Source organism: Cucurbita moschata, unplaced genomic scaffold (genome assembly GCF_002738365.1).
Source record: "Cucurbita moschata cultivar Rifu unplaced genomic scaffold, Cmos_1.0 Cmo_Scf00082, whole genome shotgun sequence".
Classification (NCBI taxonomy): Eukaryota; Viridiplantae; Streptophyta; class Magnoliopsida; order Cucurbitales; family Cucurbitaceae; genus Cucurbita; species Cucurbita moschata.
In genome coordinates, this window is record NW_019268598.1 from 438603 (window position 1) to 464014 (window position 25412).

Genomic DNA, 25412 nt, shown 5'->3' on the forward strand with positions numbered 1-25412 from the left:
AAAAAAAAAAAAAAAAAAAAAAAAAAAAAAAAAAAAAAAAAAAAAAAAAAAAAAAAAAAAAAAAAAAAAAAAAAAGTCAGACACAAGGTTCAGAGGGCAAAACCTTAACAAATTTCAAGTCTATCTTCCTTAACCACGAATATATCCGTTGAAATTTTCAAGTCCTAAATATATTCATACAACTCCTTAACCAACCTATCAGCCATAATGTTGTAAGGAATTGTTGAAGTCAATAGATTGATATAAAAGTTGAATTGTTTTTAAATTTATTAAATTGTGGGTTTGACAAATAAATCCAAATAAATCACATGTTAAATGTTTTATTCGTGTTTTTTTTTATATATTTTATTTTAATAACTATTGAAGTTTATAAGTTTAACATCGATAGCAAGGTTCAAACCTACCGACACCAAGTCCAATAGATTTCAAATCTCTCTTTGACTACTCGAATATATCGATCTTTAATGTTGTAAAAAAATGTTAAAGTCAGCGGCTCACAATATATAACCTTGAATGTAAATTTACCAGAATGATCGATTAAAATAGTCATAATGAAAAACGACTAAATATTAGAATATGAAGCGAAATTTATTTGTGGGTTTGATCTTCTGAACCCAAATTTATGTTGCTTTATTATTTCGTTTGTTATTCAGCAATTTCAAAGTTTTTTTTTTCCTTGTAGCCGACTTACGGCCTTTATGCTACTACTACTGTGATGTGAGCGATTCAAATTAAGTTGTGCAGGTAAAATGAATTCCACTGTGGAGTCGTATGCATTGCACAAAGGATGCCTGTACGATTGTTAATCCTATCTCTTTTATTCTCTTTGATTCATCACGATCATGCGAGATAGAGAAAACCATTTATTAAATCATTACCGTAATGATTCATCGACCTAGAGTCGTATGCACTGCACAACATAGAGCCTTATTGTTTCATGTCATGAGTCTGTAAGTTTCAATCAAGCGTATTATGTACAAGTACCATGCATGAATACCCTTTATGAGCCCGTCATCTTGATCATACAGCATGAATTTGATGTTGGATAAAACCCACGATCGAAATATATCGAAATAAATAAATAAAATAAAAAGAACAATTTGAAGGGGGAGTTTCTTAGAACAGAAGAATAGTAAGCACTAAGCTTTTCAATTCACTTTGTTGTTGTGAATAAAAAGTACGTCTTGAAGACTACTAACAATTATCGCTTAAAATCTATGTCGAGAATCTTCAAATGTCGGAACAATTTTTCTAAACTTACTCAAGTTTTCACAATCTCGTTTTGTTCATGATCATATATATACACGAGGTCCCACAGTTTAGATAGCATAGGTTATAACTCGTGATGCATCACATCATCCACATAGCTGGCATTTATTCATTATTTAAAATCATAGCTACAATTCTTTCACCTTATCGTATCATGATTGACATACATACATCATACGCGGATTCTCGAGACAGATCTCATAGCATAATAAGCCTTGTAACATACACACACCCCGGTTACTCATGAATCCTACTTACACATGCTTAAAGTAATCTCAAATCTAAGAGCCGGAAATCCCAAGTCCATCTAAATCGAAGGAAATTTGATGTGAATCAGACCCAAATCATCTTTTGACATGACAAAAATCCTCGAATTGTTAATCGTTAACCATTCGATATTTTGATCCTTGAATCGATTTGAACCCAAATAGAATCAGGATCGCACCAGACCAAAGCTTTAGTCGTTGTGTTGAGAATGAACGTTTTATTCACGCTGAGGAAACATTAGAAATCAACTTTTGACGTATTTAAGATTAATCAAAACTTTTATGAATAAAGTTTTATTGAATCTTTAATCTATTTGCTCTGACTTTTTCATGCCAACTCATATATTTGTTAAAAAATATATTTAAATATATAATATTTTATTTAAATTATATCCCAAGACATCTTTCATTTAAATTTTAAATATATATTTTTATTTAATGTATCTAATATATATTAATTATTTTAATATTATAGGTATCAACAAACATATATATATATTATATATATTATGTTTAATATATATAATATTTTATATGATTTGAATCTTTAAAATTAAATATATTTTCTTTTTTGTATTTTATGTTAAATATTATTAAATATTAATTTTAACGTTTATTTCTACTAAATTAATATTTTAAGTGTTACCGGGAAGATTATAAGGTATATAAAATTAATTAATTAATCTATTTGAAAAAAAAAAAATAAAAACAAAAAATGACATATATTGTGTGTGGGCCCTCTGATCCCCGAAAGAATAAACGAATTTCAGATCCAAACCGTCCAATATCCAGATTCCATTTAAACTCCATCTCAACCGCCAATTCCCTCCTCCCGAAAAAACTGGTTACACGTCAGCTGACAAAAGTCTCCTACGTGGCATTAACTGCTTCTAAATTCCGGAGTTGACGTCCGAAGTATAAATACTCTGAGCAGGAGACTTGCCATATATTTATTGCAAAAAAAAAAAAAGAAAAAAAAAAGAAAGAAATACGAAAAGAAGCCGAAAAACAAGAAAAATGTCTACGGAGCTGAGAGAGGGACAGTGAGACAGTAGAACTCCGACGACTTTCTGTTCGATGCTCGAATCCATTACAGAAGCTTTGAAATTCAGTGAGTTTCAGCGTCTTACGCTTGTTCTCTTCTCTTTATGGCCTTTTATATTGCTTGAAACTTCACAATTTTGGGGGTTTGTTGCTGTGAAATGTTATGGATGTGTAGGATTAGGGTTTCAGATGTTCCTGTGCTGATCTTGTCTTTCCATTTTGGATTTTGAGTGATTTGAGTGTGTGTTTTTTCTATTCCGAAGCTGTTTTTGTTCGTGGATTTCAATTGTCTGTGTTGATTTTGTTATACTTTTCTCAGGTCCAAGTGGAGAGTTTCTTTTGTGGAAGGAATTTAATGCATGATTCATCTTATTTACTCCCACTTTTGAAATTTCTTGGTTGATTTGGGATCTTAGGTGTTCTCTTTTCTAGTGTAACTCTGCATGTTATTGTTCGATTTATGTTGCTTGCTTCGAGTTTGTCTTACTTTCTTAAATTTTCTGTGCATTCCTGAAGAATTTCTAATGCTAATAGAATTTAATTGGTTCCTTTAGTTTTTATGTTCGGATGTGAAGTGAATTCTTTGTTATGGTTAGGTTAAAATTGGATAGAAACAAAGATGAATTCAGACCTTGTTTTCATTCACAAAATTTTTTAAGGTTGAATTACCAATAGGGTCTTCTAAGAGTTGGGGGGGGGGGGNGGGGGGGGGGGGGGGGGGTGTTTAGTTCGTGGTGATCCAGAAACAGTAATTTGAAACAAGGGGTTTAATTGAAAATATTGTAGTTTTACATATCTCTACTGTTTTTTTTAATGTTCTTTGATAGGAGATTTAGAGCCTGAAGACATTGAAAATATGTAATTGCTATTTTCAAATTTTCACTTTATAAGTCACAGAATACAAATATAATCAAAATACTAATTTTTCATAAATAACCCCCTCTAAATATAAATCCATTGAACTCAAGTGAATCTAGAAACAAGAAATTGAATCTGGATAAGATACCAAACAAACACTTTTATGGCTTGGCTGTATCTTAGAAGTCATCCTTAAACCATATTTATCCCTATATGTAAATTCACCATTGGCTTATTGTCATATAAACAGAAATTAGAGAACTTGTCACATTTTCATTATGATGACGACTTGTAATGATATTGGCGATTTACTAGATTCGATCCACTTATAATGGCCATATCGAAACCTATAAGCGTTGAAGCTAAAAAAGAGTAGGGATCAAATTGGCAATTTAACAATTTTTCCCCAAAATAGTTGGATTGAACTCGATCAAAATAGAATCAATTGTTGCATCAAACCTTATGATGTTCTCATTTATAATTGGAGTATTATAGTAAAATGCTCATTCTTTTTTTATTTCTAGTTCACACTTGAACAAAAAGTTAGCTCCATCCATAGCAAACCTATCTCATGCCAAATGAAATTTAAGTTTTGAATTATTCATAGCTTAAAATCTATGGGCATCATAACTTAGCTGCCTCTTCCATCCTCTAGCATTCCCACAAGAAAATGTTGATTAGCAGATCAGTATGTTCAAATTGATGCTTTAGGTACCTTAAAGATAAAGATTGTGATGTTCTCTTACAGAAGCACAATAATTTAAAACACTTTCTTGAAGTAGTCTACACCTACAAAGCAAACTACTAATCTAGTATTGAATCTATTGGTACTCCTAATTACAGACTTTTACCTGCTCTTTTGTCTCTCTGTTTGGAGTATTGATGTAAATAGTTGGGCGTCATTAGAGTAGTAGCATTAGATTCAAAAAGAGGCATTATATATTTTTTTTTACTTTCCATCGTGCATGTTCTTTTACATGTATTTATTCTTTCTTGTTGAACATTCATATTGAATGGTTACATACTTCTGTAATTTTTGTTGTTTTATTCATTTCAGTAGGTGAAGGATGTGCAAGTGAAGAGATTTTGGTTTTCTGTAGATTTAAATTTGAGCTAAATTGATCATGGGTGAAGAAGATACAACGAAAAATACCATTGAGAAAACAAAAAATGAAGCCAGTGGAGAAGATTTGAAAACAAATACCAGTGAGACCATGGAAAATGGGAACAATAAAGAAGATAAAATGAAAAGTATTGTTGAGACCATGGAAAATGGAACCACTGAAGATGATAAAATGACAAATACCGTCGAGACTGTGACAAAGGGAACCAGTGAACTGGAAAAAACCAACGAGACTTTGCCTAAGAGGGAGGAAAATGGAGTGAAAGAACCAGAAATTGAGCAGGGTGCTGGTGTGAAGGCAGAGGTCATGAAAATGGAAGAAGAGCCCAAGATCAAGGATGATGAGGAAATCAATGGAGAAAAGGCGAAGGATAAAAAGGAGGAAGCTAAAGTTCAGGCAGTGGAGGAAAATGTGAATCCAAATGATAAGAAGAGTGAGCAAAGTATGGATATAGAAAATGAAGGGAATGAGGATGTCAAAGATGGAGAGAATGAGGATGTCAAAGATGAAGTAACTGAGGATGCCAAAGATGAAAGAACCGAGGATGCCAAAGATGAAGGACCTGAGAGTGCCATGGATGAAAAAACTGAGGATGCCAAAGCTGAAACTGAGGATACCAAAGATAAGGTAGAGAAGGTTGATAGCCAAATGGAAGAGGATGACAAGGAATTGAAGGATAAAGATCCCAACGAGGGGAAACCAAATAAAAGAAGAAAGAGAACGGGTGTGGCTAAATCAAAGGGAAAGAATGAAGAGGATGAAAAGGAGGAGGCAGAAATAAGGACTCCCATTATTGATCGCCCTGTACGTGAGCGCAAATCAGTTGAAAGGTTGGTGGCATCAATTGAAAGACATTCTGTGAAGGAATTCCAGATTGAAAAGGTATTATATTTTATTTGGTCTTTCTGGAATGTTTGGTATGTTTTTAGAGGATTGATTCTATTTTTTTTGTTGGAAACTGTAGGGCCGTGGTACTCCACTTAAGGATATACCCAATGGTATGCTATGCATTTTAAAACAATCTTCCACTATGTTGTTATGCACCCCATTTTGCTTTTATATAGTTCTCTCCAACATGTTTATGACGGTGTATTGTTTACTGTGGTTTAACATTTACTTTATTTCTTGCCCAGATTTCTTTGAAGCATAAATTGTTAAGTCATTATCCTTTCCTTTCTATCAATCAAAAGAGAAAAGTTACCATTTTTAATGTAACAACCCAAGCCCACCGCTAGTAGATATTGTCCTCTTTGAGCTTTCCTTTTCGGGCTTCCCCTCAAGGTTTTTAAAACGCGTCTGCTAGGGGGAGGTTTTCACACCTTATTAAGAATGTTTCGTTCTCCTCTCCAACTGATGTGGGATCTCAAATTTAAAGTATGAGCATAATTTATTTTTCCATGCCTTGGATTGTTTTCTGACATAACAACTGAAGTAATGAAGCCGTTAAAAGTTTTCTGACCCAAGTCATCTTTTATTTTGCTTCCTGCGTATGCTACTTTTTTATTGACATGATGAATTATATATATATATATATATATATATATATATATATATATATATGTGTGTGATAAATGAACTCTGAAAAAGAAGCCTTTTTGTTTTAGTGGCATTCAAATTGTCAAGGAAAAAGGCTGATGACACCTTCAGGCTGCTTCATTCAATTATATTTGGAAGGAGAGGAAAGGTAACTTATGATTAAGTGGTTTTCTCATAGGTTAATCGTTTAGTTCTGTGGTGAGTAATTCCTGAAGGTGCACATGCATACTGTTAAGTGCAATTTCCAATGTCTGGTTTATGCCTTCTTGGGAATGTAGTTATTGAGTATTTGTATCTAATATCTGTTGCTTTCTTTATTCTCCCTTTCCTCCAGGCATTTCAGATTAAGAGCAACATATCCAGGTTTTCAGGTTTTGTGTGGCATGGAGATGAGGTAAACTATTGTATTTGCTACCAGTATGAGATGTATGTATCTGGGAGTAATCAGTCATCTATCAGGCCTACAAATCTTTTGCAGAAGTTTCAATTTTTCGAACTTTGGGTCTGTTTAGAACCTTATAGATTAAGCACATTTTCAAAAATATTTTCAATAAAAATGTTATTATCGCTTACATTTTCTTATAGATGATTTCAACAATAAATATTTGCTTCACTATATTCGAACGTGTTTATATTCATTCTAACTATGTTCTTTTTTCCTTTCTGCATGTTTTGAAGATTCTCAGTTAGAACATAGGTTGTTTTTGGATAATCTATCTCTCTCTCTAGAGTTTCTTCACAACTAGCTTTTAAACCAATCCAAGTTTTTTAAAGTGCTTTTATTTTTTAAGATTTTTTTAAAGAACACTTTTGATCATCTATAAACATTCAACAAGCTATGCTAAACCAACTTTCAATTATTAACTTTTCAAAGTTAATCAAGGAAAATTGATTTTGTTTAAAAAGCATTTTTTTCCCAAAAGTTATTCTGCTTACACTATTTGTTTTTTCACATGTTACCTGTACAATCATCAGGTGGTGAAGGCATTATCTTGCTGAGATTTTATCATGCAAGTTCCATTTTCTTTGCAGGAAAAACAAAAGTCCAAAGTCAAAGAAAAAATTGACAAGTGTAATAAAGAGAAATTATTGGAATTGTGTGATGTGCTTGACATTCCTGTTGTGAAGGCTACCACAAGGAAGGTCTGTTCGGTAATCTTTGTTGCTGTACTTACATTCGTAGGTCTGCGTTTGGGACAGTTTTCTCTACACAGTTCATTGAATGAGTATGAAAAGTTCAGATCTAATACATGGTCAAATCCTAATAATCAAACAACTGCATTTTCATTAAAATTTGCATCCTAATGATGAGGATTTATTTCAAATTGGATCATTCTTTTTTGCCAATATCATATGCAATCATCACTTATTGCTCATGTACTGAACTTTCGTTCTATAATGCACCTTGGATAATTTATCTATGCTAGGGTTCCCCACCCCCCATAAAAGCCATGCTGTAAAAAGTTCTCTTTAAGAAAACATGATTTGGTGGGATTAGTTTAGGTTATGGTTCAAAGTTTGATATCCATCCACCTTGATATTTAGTACTTTTCTTTCAGAAAATGTTATCGGGATCATTCACTTGTTCAAGACGGCACTCAGTCATTTTCCTCATTTTTTGGGTTTTTTTTTTCAACTAAAAAACAAAACTTTTTATTGAAAAACAAAAAGAGGCTATTGCTCAAGAGATACACACACCATAGGGAGTGAAAGAGGAACAAAAAAGAGAAATAAAAAGTACAAAGCAACGCCCTGGGGGGTGTAAAAATTTACTCTTTAAGATCTGTGTTAGGTGACTTCTAAATGTTATATACTTGGCATAATTGGGTGTCAACGTCCAAGGACTTTTGTAATTATCCATTAGGTCGTATTGTCATAATTGGAAGGTTTATTGTATAGTTAGGAGTTGGATTCGTGAAAATATAAGAACTATTCACATGTGTATAATTTATTTAATAAGAAGGAAAATTATCCGTTAGGTTTTATATAATAACAAAGAAACAATTACTCTTAAGATCTGTGTTGGATGACTTGTAAATGTTAAGGAAATGTTGTGTTGGCATATTTCTTATAAATGGTATTTGGAGGAGAAGGTTTTTGTTGGGGAGATTTTTAACAATGAAACTCAAATGTTCGGTTTTCTTTTTCAAATATAGAATGCATATATATTCTTTCCGTTGCATTAGTCTGATGTTAAGTTTCTAAATTGATTCAGGAAGATATTGTTGGCAAGCTTATAGAATTTTTAATAGCTCCTCATGCTACAACTACTGTTCTCACAGAAAAAGAAAAGGTGATTTTTTTCCCTTCCTGATTGCGAAAGAAAGTTTTCCCAATCGAATGTTTCCTTATATTTACTAAAATCTGGATCTAGTTTCTTAAATTATCTTTCGCATTACAGTCGAGCAATGGTAAAAAGCGTAAACGGGCGGTAAAAGGAGAAATGTCAACTCCTGGAGACAATAGTTCAAAACATTCACCAAAGGTGACATTCTTATCTCTCTGAGAGTATAATTGGTGATTTACTTCTAGGCCCTGTTTTTATCCATCTTGACCCTTATATAATATCATACGTGCAACATCCATTCTGGAACTAGTTTTTATCTTTGCATTTTCCTATTGTGTCTTTATCTTCAGTAGAAGGTAGACGGTGTCCTTGCATTTTCCTCTGATTCTGAGGAAGTTGCTGAGCTATGTTGTTCTTCATGAAAATATCTCTTGGTTTCTCTTTTGTTTTCCGTATTTCTTATTTTTAAAGCAAATTATTTGTTTTAATACTTACTCTCCTTGCATTTCAAAATTTTGGAAAATTATTGCTGGTAATTTAGTGTCTGGCCATAAATAATTGAAATTTAAAGCATTTGAATTGAGCCCTCTTTATCACATGTTGTCATTGACACCTTTGTCTTCAGGATAATGAGAAAATAATTTAATTAGGTGTGTTTGGTCTGCTTTTTAAAATACTTATGGAAGACTAAAGTGTATTTTTAAAAATTAGTAATGCATGGTTAAAATTTCAATGAATGCATTTACCTAATTAAAAATTTTCAGTAATCACAATAGTTTGAGAAATTCTAAGAATAGATAAAAAGATTTATATCGAAAGTGCTTTTAGATGAAGTTTTTAATTAGTTTTCTTCCAAAATTGCTTAGAGTAAATGATTCCCTGCTAGAATCCTGAAGTTATCCTTAGTTTACTCATGGGAGTTTTAACTATCTCATGATTATTTGACCTCCTATGCGGTAGTTCTGTAGTTTATGATTTAAAGAACATTCAAGCTTGTTTAGATGCTGGTTCCTAGGTGCGTTTGAGTCGATCTAATGAGCATTCCTCCAGCCCTGACCAATGGTCCTTGTGGTTGGCCTAGATTTGAAGCAATTATCCCACATATTGCTTCCTCATTTCTCGTGTTGTGCGCACAACTATGAGTCTCCTAGGCATTTATTGTTTCTAAAAAAACATAGATGTCTGTTAGAAGGGCAGACCTCTAAGGAAAGATAGGTAAGAGTACTTGGCCTCTCGTAGTGTGCTTGGAATGCTGTATTATTTTCCTTTGTTTATTAATACAAGAGGTCTCCCGAGACCTCACTTTGCTAATCACAACTGAAAATCTTTAGTTTGCGATAGTTTATCTAAACGTATAGGTTTTTTACTTTATTTTATTTTCTGGGTCGAGTGTAGAGTCGTAGAAAAAGGGGAAATACTGCAAGATCTGAGCTGACAAAAAATTCAAGTGATGAAGATGACGAGTTAGAAGAAAAGGAAGCAGAAGAAGAAAATGACAAGGAAAATGAGGATGGAATCACAGAAAAATCCGATGATGAAATGTCCGAGCAGCCAAAAAGTGAAGATATCAATGACCCAACTGATGAATCTGAGGAAGAAAAACCCAAATCAAGTTCAAAAAGTTCATCTAGAACGAGGGGATCTGTAAGAAAGGCAAGAAGCAAGAAAGCTATAGGCTCCAATAAATCTGATTCAGCAAAATTGACAGCAAAGAGAACATCGTCAAGTCTTGCTAAGGTTGATGATAGTGATGCTAGTCCAAAGGTATTCTCTAGGAAGAAGAATAGTGAAAAAGTAAGCAAGGCCTCAACTCCATCAAAATCTGCTGCCAAGGAGAAGCCAGGTATCTTTCATATCTCATTCAGTTCTTATCTTCTTTTGTTCCATTTTTTTCTTTTCTGGGATATTAAAAAATGGTGCTTTTCATTATTATTCTTCTGAACTCCAAATTTTCTGGTATTATATTAATCTGTTTGGGATCGACAGAGATGTTGGAAGCTGCGATCTAAATTTCATTATTTAAACCCTTGTTGTGTGTTTAGGGAAAAAGATTATTAAAGGGAAGGACAAAACCAAGGAGGAGAAAACAAGGCCAAGCGACGATGAGCTCAGGGAAGCAATATGTGAAATTCTTAAAGTAGTTGACTTCACTACAGTAAGTGTCATTGTAATCATACTGACTACTGTATTGATATTTGTTCTGAACTGCTATCATGTTCATGTTTTTACTTATTAACAGTCACTCGATCGTCTCTTCTCAAGCGATGCATAGATGAGCTATTAGATTCTTTTTTGTGCTATGCAACATATTATGACTTTTAAAGCTGTAGCAGTACATGCATATTCACTTATTTGTATTGAATTTTCTGCAATTGAAAAACCAAAAAGCCTTTACAAAAGGAAGCTGGTTAGGCGATAGTTTTGGTTCTAAATAGCTTATTTTTGTCTCACGCAGGCCACCTTCACCGACATTCTGAAGCAACTTGGTACATTTCTTGTCTATTTGGATATTTTTGTGGTTTGTTGAGTTTACAATTTACAAGTGCTGCATTTAATCCTTACAATAAATAGTACAAATCATTATATCTTCTGTGAGAATATTGAATCAAGAAATCTGGTTGATTTTGAAGTTTGTTTCAGATTTTCTTCTGTGAGTGTAGCCATTTTAAACGTAGCTAGCTATGTGTTTCTATGGACTACTTTTAAACTTTTAGATCTTTTATAAGTATTGAAAAATGGCAGCCTCTAATCTGCCTGTGATTTCTCAGCTCGGCAATTCAAGACAGATCTCACGTCCCAAAAGTCGTCGATAAAACTTATGATCCAAGAAGAGCTTACGAAACTGGCAGACGAAGCAGAAGAAGAAGATGGCAATGCCAACGCCGACACCGAGAAGGATGGAAAACAGGTAGCTCAAGAGGTGGAAACTTGAGCCTAAGAGTTGGCCCTGGAATTTGTCTTTAACATACAAGAAAGCTCTGAAAATCAGTCGTTGTAAAGGTGGGTGTAATTTATAGGTTGGTGTATCATCATCATCATCATCATCATCATGTTTACTGCTAATGAAAGGTTAGTGTTTCTATTAGAAACAAGGCTTGTTATAAATATTGCAGCTCTTTTTTTCCTTTTTTTATACTGACATATAATTCTGTTAGAAATAATAATTTCCATGAATATATATACTGACCATTCAGAAGGGGCTTGAATTCTCTTTGTTTGGCCCATTTATGTGATTTTTTTTAATAATATTTTTTTTAGTTAGGAACATGTCCACTTAAAAAGTAATGGAGCACTTCATTGGTAGTGGCCAATCAAAGAAGAGAAAACAAGAATTATTCAAAGTGGTGGGGGCACGTGATATGCACGCATGCTTTCCAAATCTGTTAAAAAAGTATTTTTGAGAAGGAAAAAGAAATTTCCATATTATTATAACCTCTTTTATAAAATAAAATTAAATAAAATGTAATATATTATTATTTTTAATTACATAAAAATAAATATATTTTTTTAAGACTAAAATAAATATATGATTATTCTTTTTTTTTTTTTAGAAGTTTTATTTTTAAAAAATAATATTTAAAGTTTGGTATAATGGGTAGTATTTAATTTTAGAAATTTAAAAATATTTAATAAATTATAAAATTTTAAGTAGGTGTTAAATAAATTCTTAATAAATATATAAAATTTTTAATTTAAAGAGCGGGATTTGTTAATTTAAAAAAAAAATGGTTAAAATATGTGAAAATTAGAGTTTTGAATATAGATATTGCAGCGTTATTGGGATACTTTTTGTTCTCCATTGGCAGCAACTTGATAACTATCCCATTCCCATCCCCATCCCCATCCCCTACAAGAAGAATCTCTCTCACGCCCAATTTATTTCCATTTCAGAAACCCTAATTCCTCTTCCTTCCTTCCTTCCTTCCTTCCTTCCATGGCGGACTCCGACAACGACTCCGGTGGTGGCTACCAGAAATCGCCGTCTCCGCGGGAGCACGACGGACTTCTCCCGATCGCCAACGTTGGCCGGATCATGAAGAAAGCTCTCCCTGGGAACGCCAAGATCTCAAAGGACGCCAAAGAGATCGTCCAAGAGTGCGTCTCCGAGTTCATCAGCTTCGTCACTGGTGAGGCCTCCGACAAGTGCCACAACGAGAAGCGAAAGACTATCAACGGCGATGATTTACTTTGGGCCATGGCTACCTTAGGGTTCGAAGACTATGTCGATCCTCTCAAGCTTTATCTCCAGCGCTTTCGAGAAATTGAAGGCGAAAGGACCGCGCTAGCCTCGCGTGACTCCTCCTCCTCTGCCTCCGCCGTTGCCGCCGCCGCCGCCGGGGCTGCGAATAGTACTTTCTTTGACGGCGGCGGCGAGTTCGGGGGTGGGATGGGGATGACGATGCCTCCGAATGTTTACGGGTCGAATGGGCCGCGTTGGGATGGGCCTGGGTTTACTACTACGGGTCGGCCCAGGTAGATGGGTGAGCCTAGCCCAGCCCAGCCCAGCCCATTGCTTTTGATTGGGCCCGGCTCTGTACACTACATTCATTACCATTGCCACGACGGCGACGGCATCTGCGAAATCTCCATTTTATCCTCCATAAAATGAAGATGAGTAGCTGAGGGAGGTGAAGCCTTAATTTTATAAAAATATATTGACGTAGATAAATAATATGAATTAATGTATTTTGATTATATAAATATGCATTTTATGATTTTTAAATTTATTATTATTATTATTATTATGTTGAATGGTTAATTTGCTTCCTAATATTTTTAGCATAAGCTTTCTGTCTTGAGACTAATTAAGTTCATTTTGTTGACTCTAGTTTAATGCTTACCAATGGATGCCCTTAAACATTAGCTTAAAATTACTCTCCCGATGTATTGAATACTATTTTCGATTTTGGTTCATTTTGATTTCCGAGTTATGTAATTTGAGGAAAAATGAATGACTGTCTTTGATATATGAGTAAAGGAGGATACATGAATAAACCGAGACTACATCTAAATGAGAGCGATAATGAGAATAGAAAGAATGAAAAATCACTACGGAACCCATTTGTTTTATTTAAAACAATTTTATGTTGAGTGAACTCTTAAGAACTTTCGCACGTGAATGAAGATAAAATATGTTAGAATGACTCGTGTTGATGTAGTAGATGTAGGGGAATGCTGGATCACACAGGTGCCTAATTTAGATTCTGAATCTTAGGCATGGGTCGTTACAATTATTGGACGTAATTGAAAAAAAAAAAAAAGTCGGCTAAATTGGATAATTATTGTATATAAAAATTGAAAAATAGTCTTTTTTGCTTTTCACTGTTTATGATGGTTGACTATTATTTCCATAATTGCAATTATTGTACAACTGCTTTTTGAAAAGTTACTCAATTATCATCCATTCAATTGTATTTCTTTTATAAACAAACATAATATTTATTTAATTATATCATTTCTCATCAATTTCATATCCAATTTTCCATTTTTTTTAAATCCAATTCATATAAAATAATGCTTCTAATAATGCAATGTAAAGTGATCCATATTTTAAAAAATGTTTAATATTTTTTTAATTAAGAAAAAATATCCACCTTTTCATTTTTTATGTTTTAAAATGATACATTTTTTTTTGTTAATCTCTAAATTTCAACATTTTACCCTTTAATTAATTATTATAAAGGAATATTTTAAATAATATTAATAATGATTTTAAAATGGTGATGGAAAATAATTTAGCCCTTTTACATTAATTAGAACATTAACCTCGAGGACCGAATACAATATTTGAAAAGGGTAAAAGGGTAAATAGACCAAATAAAAACAAAACTCAAAATTTATTAACCAAAAATTTAATTTTTTTTCCCTTATTTATTTATTTTTATATGTGGTTTTTTTAATATGGCCAAAAAAATAAGTGGAAATCTATTTATTTAATGTTTTTTATTTTCAAAATTTAAATAAATTATGGGGCAGTGAAAATTGATAATTTGTGCCATATAACTCAATTATATTAAATTTATCTATTGAATATCAAATTACATTAACGAATTAATAAAAATTTTATTTATCATACTTACTTTGTTTTCTGGGTGGGGGACCACAATCACATGCATAGCACAAAACACCAAACATTCCTTCCTTAAAATACATCTTACCCACATATTAGTATAGCTTTTGTTTATCTTTTTAACAAATCACATGGAAAGCACAAAGCACCGACCATTCCGAAAACGTGATACTATTTTATTCCAAGTTTCGGGTCAAGATTTAAAATCTAAATTATGCACTTAATGACCTCAACATTTACTGTGATAGATAGTCACGTTGCTTACTCCTTTATTCTAACAGTAAATACTATTTTCTTTCTTCTAAGACTTAAAGCTATCATAACAACCCAACACGAGTCTTTTCAACATGTTGTCAACAAGAGAGCACAAAACATGTTTAGCTATAGAATTTTCAAAAGATGGCTATCGGTTCAAGGATGCAAGGTGCCCCTATTTTTTAAGGGTAAGAAAGAGTAGAGAAAATACCTCGAGCCGTGAGCTACCGAAAAGGGAGATGCACCTTATTGATATAGATAATAAATTTCACTTTTTTAAGCCTTTCTTAGGTATCTTATCTTCAAGATCGCCTTCATTCGAATATTGTTTTTGATTCGTATCACAAAAATTACTTTTAATCCCTTTTTAAAATTAAAAAGTATTAATAACAAAAATTTAATTAGAGAAATATTTTTAAAAAAATTAAAATGCTTTTTAAAATGAGGTGTACTTTTAAAACAATTTTTTTAAAAAGATAATTTATATAGTTTGACGAAATAATTATTGAACTTCACGAGATAACAGACACGTCAGCCTCAATTGTACGAAAAGCCAGTAATCTTCTGCCATGTAACGACTAGTTTACCCGTGATAGCCGGTCCCCTGTCCCCAACGGTCACTTTTTTAGTTTCCGTCGTCTTCTGTGATGTTTTGTAAACAACTAATAACGTTCAGTTTCTTTCCCTCAAACCTTCCCTTTATATATATTTCACCGTTCACCGTTCTTCTTCATTCCGACCCCATTTTTTTGCTTTAAATTTCCGACCATGGAGAAATTTGCTCTGTTTACTGTTCTGATTTTGTTTTCGGCCTTCACCGCCGTCGTTCTCGGTTACGATTCGCCGGCCGCCGCCCCAAAACCCACTAAAACGGCGCATTCTCCGTCTCCGGCGCATTCACCGGTAGTTTCGCCGCCGACTCACTCTGCATCTCCTTTGACTTCTCCGACTTCTTCTCCACCGGCGAAAACTCCGGCTATTTCTCCGTCCTTGGCGACCCCACCGCCGGTATCTCCTCCGAAGGCTCCGGCGGCTGCACCAGTTTCTTCGCCGGCGGCTAGTCCGGTAGTGAGTGGAGTTTCTCCGATTTTATCTCCGCCATCTCCTCTGCCTTCCGATGCTTCTCCGGTGACTGCACCGGTCGGAGCTCCAGTGGAACCAGAAATCCCGGCAAACCCAATCACCGGAGGGACTCCTGTGGAGACGCCGTCGATATTTCCGTCGAGTAGCAGCCCGCCAATGTCGACACCGGCAAGCCTAGCACCGGAAACGGCAGAGCTGCCTGGAAAGGACGCGTCGGCGTCAGGGAAGTACAGAATCGGGGCGGAGGTTATTTTGAGTGGGCTGTCTATATGGGCCGTTTGGGCCTTTTGAAATTAGGCCCAATTACTGAATTTGTGTGTGAGAGCTGTTTTTGCACAATTATTTGAGTTTATTGTATTATTTTTGACAGAACGTATGTGGGGTTCTTATTTTTATTCAGATTATATATGAATATATTTTTATGTTGGAATTTAAAAAGATAAAATATTAAAATATTAACCATTCTGAAATGCGGGGAAAATTTGGAGGCTGTTGCTGCTACTGTAATGAAATGCGGGGAAATTGGTAACGAAATGCTTGAAGTTCATCTGTGAATCACTTGCATTTTTTCTTTGCGCGTCTTGAATTCGATTACTGTTCTTTGGTTGCTGCTGTTTGCCTCTGTTTCATTTACAGGTTAAAAGAAAAGGAAAGGAAAGATTAGTAGAGGAATGGATATAGATGTAGAATTTGTGCTTCATTTTGTCTTTTTTCAAGCGAGAGATTGAAGTTCGGTTGGAGTGTGAAATTTTCTTTACTGAAATTGAACGTTCTTTTCGAGGTTTTGGATTTGATCATCAACTTTTACGATCTCTATGCTGTTTTTCTTCATTTTCATGTTCTACTATCATTCTGCTGTAGTCTAACAAGAATAGTTGATCGCTTAATTGGAGATTTGATAGAGGAAATAAGCATTGGTGTTGGCCGTTCTGGGAGAGATTTGGTAGTTTTATTGATATCTGAACTACAACTTACTTAGGAGGTTTTGGTTTAGGGCTTCGGAAGCTTTGTGATGATGAAGGAAGATGGAGATTTCCCAGGATTATTGGTGAGTTTCAGTGCTATGATCATCACAAATATATGCCACTCAGGAGCTTTCTTTCTATAATCATGATTTTCTACTATGAAATGCTCTTGCTCTTCCTCATTCAGGATGGATGGATGACTTTGAAGATGTGATGGCCGTTGCACAGGCAAACTTGTTGAGGACTATTGGGAGTAAGTCACGCATTAGTTAATTTAGTCGAAGATCATAGGTTTATAAGTGAGGAATACTATCTCCGTTGGTATGAGGTCTTTTGGGGAAGCCCAAAGCAAAGCCACCAGAGCTCATGCTCAAAGTGGACAAATATCATATCATTTTGGGGAGTCGTGATTCCTAACAAAACCGACTCCCTCCGAATGCTGGCATTTTACGATCTTGTTAGAACTTCTTCATTAACAAAAGCTTTTTTCAAAAGCATGAAACCTTTTTTTTTTTTTTTCAATCGAATTTCTTCTAGTTTTCTTATGGACATTCCTTCAATTTGTTGTTTACCCCTTGGGTTACCAGTCGAGCATTTGAAGCTCAAATGGCAGAAAGATGTGTGTAGGAGTGGTGGTACAGTGAGAGATTGATTCATCATAGAGATGCTATATCTTCGGAAGTAACTCGAATTACGGACCTCCACAATAATATGATATTGTTGCATAAACTTTCATGGTTTTGCTTTTGATTTCCTTGAATTGGAACGAACCAATACAAATAGTGATTCTTACCTATAGACTCGTGATCTTTCTCTTCGTTAGCCAATATTGGGACTACGACTCTGAATAGAAGGTAGGGTTAGGGATAGTTATGATTCTGTTACTTGGAAGGGACACGTCCATAATATTCTGTGTTTGAAGTTCATATCAGCATATCTTGTCTGTGTACTGTCCTTTTGAACTTACATCTTTTATTCTCTTGGATGTTCATCTATTTGAAGTTGCTTAGGAATGATGGACGCTGAAACACCAACATATCCTGTTTCTTGCATTATTTTCATCTGATCATCATCAAAGTTGGATTAGATGTTCATTTTTCTCTTTTCCTACTTAGATTTTGGAAGCTTCACAACAGAACTTTGTTCATTTGATTGGGGAGAGGAACACGAACGATCGGTTTGACAGGGTAAATGCTGTTTCTCTTTCTTGCATTGTTTTTGATGAATTTGGTTGGAGGCTGGATTCTAGCATATTTATGCCAATTGTTGTCACCCATTAGCTTAAGCTGTTAAATCGTTCACATTTTTTAGAACGATGGACAAATTTTGATTAGAGAACCCGGATGATAACTTTGCCCTTTCAGGACGATGAGCGTTCATAGGCCTGTTAATCTGATCCAGTTGGACTACCCAATGTTTTATGAGATCCCACGTCGGTTGAAGAGGGGAACGAAGCATTCTTTATAATTCTTTACAAAGGTGTGGAACCTCTCCCTAGCAGACACATTTTAGAATTATGAGACTGACAGTGATATGTAACAGGCTAAAGCAAACAATATCTACTAGCGGTGGGCTTGTTACAAATGATATTAGAGTCATACACCGAGAGATGTGCTAACTAGGACGCCGGCCCCCAAGGGGTGGATTGTGAGGTCTCACATTGAGTGGAAAGAAAACGAAACATTGTTTAGAAGGGTATGAAAACCTCTCTCTAGTAGACGTCTTTTAACACCGTGAGGTCAACGACAATATGTAACGTGTCAAAGCAAAAAAATTCCGCGAGTAGTGGGCTTAAGCTGTTACATGTTTTTTTTTTTCTTTGTTTGTGTTTGGTTGAATTTTTGGAAAACTCACCATTTGATTCAATTTGTAGGTTTACATTTTGTTTGGTCGGGTCTTGAAAATAAGGTTACAATCCATTTCAATTCAACCTAATACGTGTACCCGAGCTCAAAAATATTAAAATATTGTATTTAAAAAAAAATGGTATCGAATAGAACGGTAAAAGAGTAAAAATGATAATTATGCTAAGATGAGTTTATTTTGACTGATAATTTAAAGAGGGTTGGAAATTTGAGATATTTATTTGTTTTTGAAGAAAGGAAATGGTATAAAAACGATGATGGGGGAGCCTCCAAAATCCACACGATTCAATTCCATTTCTTTAGGCTTCAAGCTCTCATCCATGGCGACGCTTATCTTAAATCTCTCCCCCAAAACCCTCCATTCTTCCTTCTTCCCCTCGCCATTTCCCTCTCTCTCAAACCCTAGAACTACAGCAGCAACAACAACCCTCACTAACCAAATCAATTTCACCACTCTACGACGACGGCGACGACGACGCATCCTCACCGTCCGATCCTCCGGCGACCGCGACAACAACACCGCCGACGGCCCCGACCGCCTCATCTCCGCCATCTGCTACTTCTACCCGTTCTTCGACGGCGTCCAGTACGGCAAGTACGTTATCACTCAGTACGCTCCCTTTCAGGTTCTGATTCAGCCCTTGGTTCCCGCGATTCGAGTTTTCAAGAGCTTTCCATTCAACGGATTTCTGGTGTTTTTGACTCTATACTTCGTCGTGGTTAGAAACCCTAATTTCAGTCGATATGTTAGGTTCAATATTATGCAAGCCATTGTTCTTGATGTGCTTTTGATTTTCCCCGATCTTCTGGAGAGGAGCTTCAATCCGAGAGGGGGATTGGGGTTGGATTTGGTGATGAGCTTGGATAGCACTGTGTTTCTGTTTCTTTTGATTTGTTTGATTTATGGGTCATCTTCTTGCTTGTTGGGGCAGGTCCCTAGATTGCCCATTGTTGCTGATGCTGCTGATAGGCAAGTTATGTGAATTCTTCTGAATTATCATAATCATCATTATTATTATTATATTAAGCTTCATTCCTTTGGGATTCTGAGTTGTAGATTAGATTACTGTTTCAATATCTGTTGTTGCTGAACACCCTGATGAGGATGAAATGATTCAAGAAGAACAAGTTAGAAATGATATTCAGTGCTTCTGGTTTTCTTCCTGCTCCTGCAAATGCTCCATTGTTTCTTTCTATTTCGTGTCGCAGGTCACAGTTAGCAGATATTGTTCTCTCTAGGTTTTCACTTAGGGAAAGGTTTCCACACCCTTTATAAGGGTGTGTCATTATTCTCCCCAACTGACATGAGTATCACAATCCACCCCCTTCAAGGCACAGCATCCTTACTGGCACACCGCCTTTCAGACTTCTCCTCAAGGCTTTAAAATGTCTTTGGTAGGGAAAGGTTTCCGCACCCTTTATAAGGGTGTGTCGTTCTTCTCCCCAACCGACATGGGATATCACAATCCACCCCCTTCAGGGCCCAGCGTCCTTACTGGCACACCGCCTCGTGCCTACCCCCTTCGGGGAACAACCTCCTTGCTGGCACATCGCCGGTGTTTGGCTTTGACACCATTTGTAACGGTCCAGACCCATCGCTAGCATTTGTAATGGTACGGGCCACCACTAGCCGATATTGTTATTTTTGGATTTTCCCTCGAGGCTTTAAAACGCGAATGCTAGGAAAAGGTTCCACACCCTTGTAAAGAATGTTTCATTCTCCTCTCCAACCGATGTGGGATATCTCATCTTAGGTCTAAGGGTCGAGACAAGGGTTCCTATTGATTGGGTTGGGGACCCGAACCGCTCGAATAGAGTTCACAATCCAATTGGATTGCTAGAGTTCTTTTTTTTTAATTATTTATAAAAATTCTACTTATCCATCGGATGCGGGAAAGAACGGTTGGTTTATGATTTGGAGAGGGATGAATGGGAGGGGATGGTTGGAGGGTGGAGAGGGCCGGTGGCGGCCATGGATCAGCAGAGATATATGTGTTGGATGAAAGTCTCACATCGACTAATTTAGGGAATGATCACGGGTTTATAATCAAGAAATATTATCTCTATTGATATGAGTCCTTTTGGAGAAGTTCAAAGCAAAGCCATAGGAGCTGATGCTCAAAGTGGACAATATTATACCATTGTGGGAGATTTGTGTTCATCTAATAGTATGTGGTCGATGTTCGAAAAGGGTATAAACTGGAAGAAGGGGTATAAGTCGGTCGATCTTCTCATAGTTTATTATTAATTTTTTAATCAAGTGGGTTGTCGAATTCTTTTTTTAATTATTTATAAGAATTCTACTGATTCAGGTTACGTTAATAACTAAAATATCATAAAGTTTAAATATTAGACATTTACAAAGTAATGCATCACTAATATCCATCACGAACATGAAATATTATTAATCTTTTTAAAGGTAGAACAATATTGGGTTAGATTATAACTCTATTTTCGGTCCTACATGAAAATATGTCCATCAACAAATCAAATCAAATTTTATTTTTCAAAAATTTATCTTACTCAAATCAACCCAACTTAACTTTTATAATTTGGGTCATACAAAAATTCCTAAATAAATCGGTAAAATTATTTTTTTTTTCAAAGATTAGGTTTGTTTTCTTGTAATTTCTTAATCTTAATTTTTATTTTTTTTAGATAACCATTATTTTTAAGAATAAAAACAAGCGTTAAAATTTTATTTTCTTTAATTTTCCTTCGATTCTAAGAACACTTAAAAAAAAAACAATCATGGTTGAAGTAGTTAATAAGCTTAATTTTTTTTCCCCTAGAAATCCTTATCACAGGTAAAAAAGATCGAAATCGAACCTTAATTTAAAAATTCTAATTTGGCCATTTGAAGCACAGAATAAAAGCGCTAAGTTAAAGTCGATGTAGGAAGATTCATCTCCTCGTATGGTGGTAAATATAAAAGAATACTATTTATATAATATTTATGTCATAAAGTTAAAATGTAGCCAACTTTATAATAATCGTAATTTTATGAAATTAAAATGAACTAATATTTTTAAAAAATAAATCAAATGAATCACATTTAATGTAAAATAATGTGAATATAAAATAATGATCAAACAAAGTTTTGAATTTAAATAATTCTAAAATTAAATAAAAATTATTATTATTAAAGCAAATACAAATATTTAAAAAAATATCATTATTGTATTATTTTCTGAGGTTTAAATCTCAACAAAAGTCGACGTGGCATAGTTTGGGCTTAATTTAAGTTATGTCGGCCCATTGCTATGGGCTACATTTGATTCTCTCAAGCCCACAAGTATAATATATATTATATTTCAAAAATGAATTATTATTATTAATTATATTCCATGATTTAAGTATATTTAAATTTTAAAATGATATTTTAACACACTTAAAAAAATTAAACGACGATTTTATCATAAATTTACATATTCTCATCATGCAAATGGGTCACGTTCACTTCTTACTTCTTATATTTATTCATTACATAGCCTTGATTACAAATTGCTATTCTACTTCAAACTCATATCAAAGCTGATTACCGTTTCCAGAGCTCGTCCCGCCACTCCTACCTCCACCGTAATATCCGCCCATTGCATCGAACATCCCTGTCGAGGTGTGCCCCAATGGAAACGCTTGCCCGTACGGTGGCATCATCCCCACTTGTGGCACATAATCCACATTGCGCCTCAAGATCGGCTCAGTACGAACTCGATCACTCTCCGACTCACGGTATCGGTTGAGGAACATAGTTAGTGGCTCAATGTAGTCGTCAAAGCCGAGCTTCCCCATAGCCCAAAGGACATCCTCTGCTGTCACTGTCTTGCGCTGCTCCCGTTGGCATCGCTCGTTAGCTTCTCCAGTGATGAAGCTGATGTACTCTGATACACATTCTTGGATGGTCTCCTTGGCATCGTCGGATATCTTGGCATGAGAGGGTAAGATTCGTCGCATGATGCGTATCACATTAGCAATCGGCATGTATTGGTCTTGCTCTCGCACCATGCATTGTTGGCTCTGCTCGTTGTTGGCACCAGTGACCGGCACGTGGCAGGTAGCAGGGGAGTTGCCAGTGGCGGTTGCACCGTTTGTGAGGTGGTGGTTCAACCCTAAAACCAAACGGTTAAACTTTTTAACAGTCACAAAGAAATATAATTAAAAATTATCTTTTTCCAAAATAGGACGAAAATTAAAATTTTAAAAACCAAAAAATTAAGCCCTTAAATAAATACATAAATATTAATAATTTATTTTATTAAATTTAAAATAGTGATTAAAAATAAATCTTTTAAAAAAATTCATTAATACACTACTTTTTTTACCATAAGAGTATTTTTTTAAAAAAAAATAAATATGTTTTTTTAATTAAAAAATGTAAGGAAATTGATAAAAAAAAATTGAAATGGGAGGATGATTATATTTTAAATTATTTTTAAATGGTATTTAAATTTTTTTGAGAATAACATTAAAATTTTGGAAAGTTTAAAAATATTTTTAAAAATGGAAGTAAAAACTATTTTTATTAATTTTGTTAATAAATAAAGAAAAAATAATTAGGAGAACAGAAATACAGCCAGCGAATAGAAAGGGTGGCCAGTTGGTAGGCGGTAAGATAACGGCGACAGAGTTAGTCACGCGCGCACGCGTCCCATAAGGCGAGTGAGGAAAGGCAACAGATACAGGTAGTTAGTTCAGTTCTGGAAAATGAAAAGGGCCGGAAAAAAACACTTTTTTCTCTCCTTATTAGCCACGTCACTAACACTGCCAACTCACTCATCTAATTAAATAAAAAAATAAAAGATTTAAAACGAAAAAAATAAATTAAAAAAAAAACCCTTCCTCTTCTAGTATATTTTAATTTAATAAATTTATAAAGTGCATTAAATTAAAAAAATTAAAAAAAAAATCTATTTTTAGACTAATTATCCATAATTCTAAATTAAACTGTGACAGTCTCATCTGGTGTAAGTGGACCCCACTCACACTCTTCATTTCTCTCTCCTCCTCTTCTCTCTCTAAAATTAAAAATTAAAAAAAAAAACAAAAAAAAACCTTGAATCTCAAACTATGGGTATGATACATGCAAACATACACCTCTAAACACACTCAAAAATAAATTAAAAAAAAAAACATTTAATGGATTATTATCATTTGATAAAAATAAAAAAAAAAATCTTGAAATTTCCAAAATCTTCCCTCATGAACCCACTCAAGATATTCATGTTTATAGCTTTGATCGTCGTAATAATTTAAATTCACCGCCGATAGATGTTGTTTTCTTTGAGTTTTTTCTCTTCAAGGATTTTAAAACGCCTCTACATTGTCCCCCCTCCCACCGAGATAGGATTTTAGCATTTTAGTACACGCATGCAAGAAGAAGATATGAAGAAAAAGAAGAGGAGGGGCAAAAGGGGGAATAGAGAGTTGAAATACCAGAGGTTGGCTTAGAGTGTTGCCTTCTGTAGCTATGGAACCCATCTCCGCCGCCGCCTCCTCCTCCTCCTCCTCCAGCGGCGGCTGAACTTCCTCCACATTCCATAATTGCCCTTTTAGTTTCTCTCTCTAGAAGTGAGAGAAGAAGGTGAATGAAAGAAGTGTCTCTTTGATGGGAAGCATGCAGCGGAGAGATTTATAGAGAATAACAGAGGTCCCATTTGCCTTGTATTCCTTTTTAGCCGGTTGCATCCCGGTGTCCGGTCAAATCCCTCTCTTTCTTTCTCACATTGGTAATCACGACCGCCAATTCAATTGCCCTCTCTCTCTCTCTTCTAATTTAATATTATTTTTTATTTATTATAATAAATTATTATTATTTCTTTTTCTTTTTGCTTTACATGCACAATAGAGCCTCCATTTCCTTCCAACCAATCATATTTTTTCTTTTTCTTTTTTTTTTTATAATTTTTTATTAGAAACAAAATTAAGAAAAACAAAGGATATTATGTAAACAGTTAAAGGCTGCTTATGTCAGTATTTTTTTTTCTTTTTGTTTTTTTTATTAAATGAATTGAAAACTTAATTCACTGAATGTCTGATACGTGGTTACAAATGAGGTAGATGTCAGGTGAGATATAAATAAAATAGATGATTTGTGGGATACAATTGAACTAGATGCAACGTGGATTACAAATAAAGTACGACTCAAACTAATTGCCTCGGTTGACAAACGACCTATTAATTTTGAAAAAAAGAATAAAAAATTTGTATATTAAATGCCACATATATGAGTATTTTCGAGTGATCCAAATCTTATTATGTTGAGTAACGATCTGAGTTTCAAATTTGAATTACTTGAGCGGTTAAAAACGTGTTTATGTCAGTATTGTTTTTCTTATTAAAGAAATTGAAAATTTATTCATCTAGCAGATGCTGAGTGAGATACAAATGAAGTAGCATCTTTCTCAACAAGACTCGTAAGACATTAACGAAAACAATGTGTCCAAAGATTAGAAGTACGAGTCGAACTAATTGCCTCGTTTGACAAACGCCTTATTAATTTTGAAAAAAAAAAAAAAACTTGTAATATATATATTAATTGAGAATAAAAAAAAGGGACGAATGTGTGAAATATATTGAAAATTCTCTCTTTTTGTTGAGATGTCATAAATGGAAAGAGAGTGAAGAATTTATTAACTAAGATTTGATGCACTTTATAACACATATTTATGGTATTGGCCAACCTCCCAAATTTAGCTTCTTTTTTATTTATCATTTATTATTATTTTTTTAATTTTATTCTATTATTTAAATAAATACTTATAGTTAATGAAATTACAATAAATATAAAGAA

The 25412-nt window shown here is 34.4% G+C and overlaps 5 protein-coding genes across 7 annotated transcripts; 4 read left to right on the forward strand and 1 right to left on the reverse strand.

The window, feature by feature from the left end:
- The first annotated feature begins 2489 nt into the window (after nucleotides 1-2489).
- LOC111438719 (glutamic acid-rich protein-like) lies at nucleotides 2490-11575 on the forward strand. 3 transcript variants are annotated; one of them, XM_023076567.1, is made up of 12 exons: nucleotides 2490-2646; nucleotides 4498-5443; nucleotides 5526-5559; nucleotides 6166-6245; nucleotides 6432-6491; nucleotides 7130-7240; nucleotides 8313-8390; nucleotides 8499-8582; nucleotides 9780-10227; nucleotides 10427-10539; nucleotides 10840-10870; nucleotides 11153-11575. In XM_023076567.1, exons 2-12 carry the CDS (start codon nucleotides 4562-4564, stop codon nucleotides 11314-11316), a joined length of 2085 nt encoding a protein of 694 aa, XP_022932335.1. In that variant the 5' UTR covers nucleotides 2490-2646; nucleotides 4498-4561; the 3' UTR covers nucleotides 11317-11575. The 3 variants fall into 3 exon arrangements, with proteins under 3 accessions (XP_022932335.1, XP_022932336.1, XP_022932337.1); XM_023076568.1 differs by having other exon boundaries at nucleotides 2496-2646; nucleotides 4495-5443; XM_023076569.1 differs by having other exon boundaries at nucleotides 2496-2646; nucleotides 4538-5443.
- Nucleotides 11576-12153: 578 nt separating this feature from the next.
- Nucleotides 12154-13081, forward strand: LOC111438720 (nuclear transcription factor Y subunit B-3-like). Its single transcript, XM_023076570.1, has one exon. It carries the CDS (start codon nucleotides 12319-12321, stop codon nucleotides 12859-12861), a length of 543 nt encoding a protein of 180 aa, XP_022932338.1. The 5' UTR covers nucleotides 12154-12318; the 3' UTR covers nucleotides 12862-13081.
- A 2396-nt stretch (nucleotides 13082-15477) lies between these two features.
- On the forward strand, nucleotides 15478-16083 carry LOC111438730 (gibberellin-regulated protein 14-like). Its single transcript, XM_023076579.1, has one exon. The coding sequence runs from the start codon at nucleotides 15478-15480 to the stop codon at nucleotides 16081-16083; it is 606 nt and encodes a 201-aa protein (XP_022932347.1).
- A 1717-nt stretch (nucleotides 16084-17800) lies between these two features.
- LOC111438760 (protein TIC 20-v, chloroplastic) lies at nucleotides 17801-19763 on the forward strand. The gene is made up of 2 exons (XM_023076628.1): nucleotides 17801-17944; nucleotides 18856-19763. The coding sequence occupies exon 2, from the start codon at nucleotides 18877-18879 to the stop codon at nucleotides 19603-19605; it is 729 nt and encodes a 242-aa protein (XP_022932396.1). The 5' UTR covers nucleotides 17801-17944; nucleotides 18856-18876; the 3' UTR covers nucleotides 19606-19763.
- Nucleotides 19764-22033: 2270 nt separating this feature from the next.
- On the reverse strand, nucleotides 22034-24363 carry LOC111438744 (nuclear transcription factor Y subunit B-9-like). The gene is made up of 2 exons (XM_023076606.1): nucleotides 24056-24363; nucleotides 22034-22731 (listed from the first exon to the last, which is right to left on the reverse strand). Exons 1-2 carry the CDS (start codon nucleotides 24159-24161, stop codon nucleotides 22151-22153), a joined length of 687 nt encoding a protein of 228 aa, XP_022932374.1. The 5' UTR covers nucleotides 24162-24363; the 3' UTR covers nucleotides 22034-22150.
- Between the last annotated feature and the right edge of the window lie 1049 nt (nucleotides 24364-25412).

Excerpts from the sequence above, each read along its gene's own strand:
- LOC111438760 (XM_023076628.1), top strand. The coding sequence starts at position 18,877 with ATGATGGGGGAGCCTCCAAAATCCACACGATTCAATTCCATTTCTTTA.
- LOC111438730 (XM_023076579.1), top strand. The coding sequence starts at position 15,478 with ATGGAGAAATTTGCTCTGTTTACTGTTCTGATTTTGTTTTCGGCCTTC.
- LOC111438719 (XM_023076567.1), top strand. The coding sequence starts at position 4,562 with ATGGGTGAAGAAGATACAACGAAAAATACCATTGAGAAAACAAAAAAT. Across the intron at positions 6,246-6,431 it reads TATTTGGAAGGAGAGGAAAG|GCATTTCAGATTAAGAGCAA; the intron begins GTAACTTATGAT and ends CCTTTCCTCCAG. Across the intron at positions 7,241-8,312 it reads TGAAGGCTACCACAAGGAAG|GAAGATATTGTTGGCAAGCT; the intron begins GTCTGTTCGGTA and ends AAATTGATTCAG.
- LOC111438720 (XM_023076570.1), top strand. The coding sequence starts at position 12,319 with ATGGCGGACTCCGACAACGACTCCGGTGGTGGCTACCAGAAATCGCCG.
- LOC111438744 (XM_023076606.1), bottom strand. The coding sequence starts at position 24,161 with ATGGAATGTGGAGGAAGTTCAGCCGCCGCTGGAGGAGGAGGAGGAGGA. Across the intron at positions 22,732-24,055 it reads ACACTCTAAGCCAACCTCTG|GGTTGAACCACCACCTCACA; the intron begins GTATTTCAACTC and ends GTTTGGTTTTAG.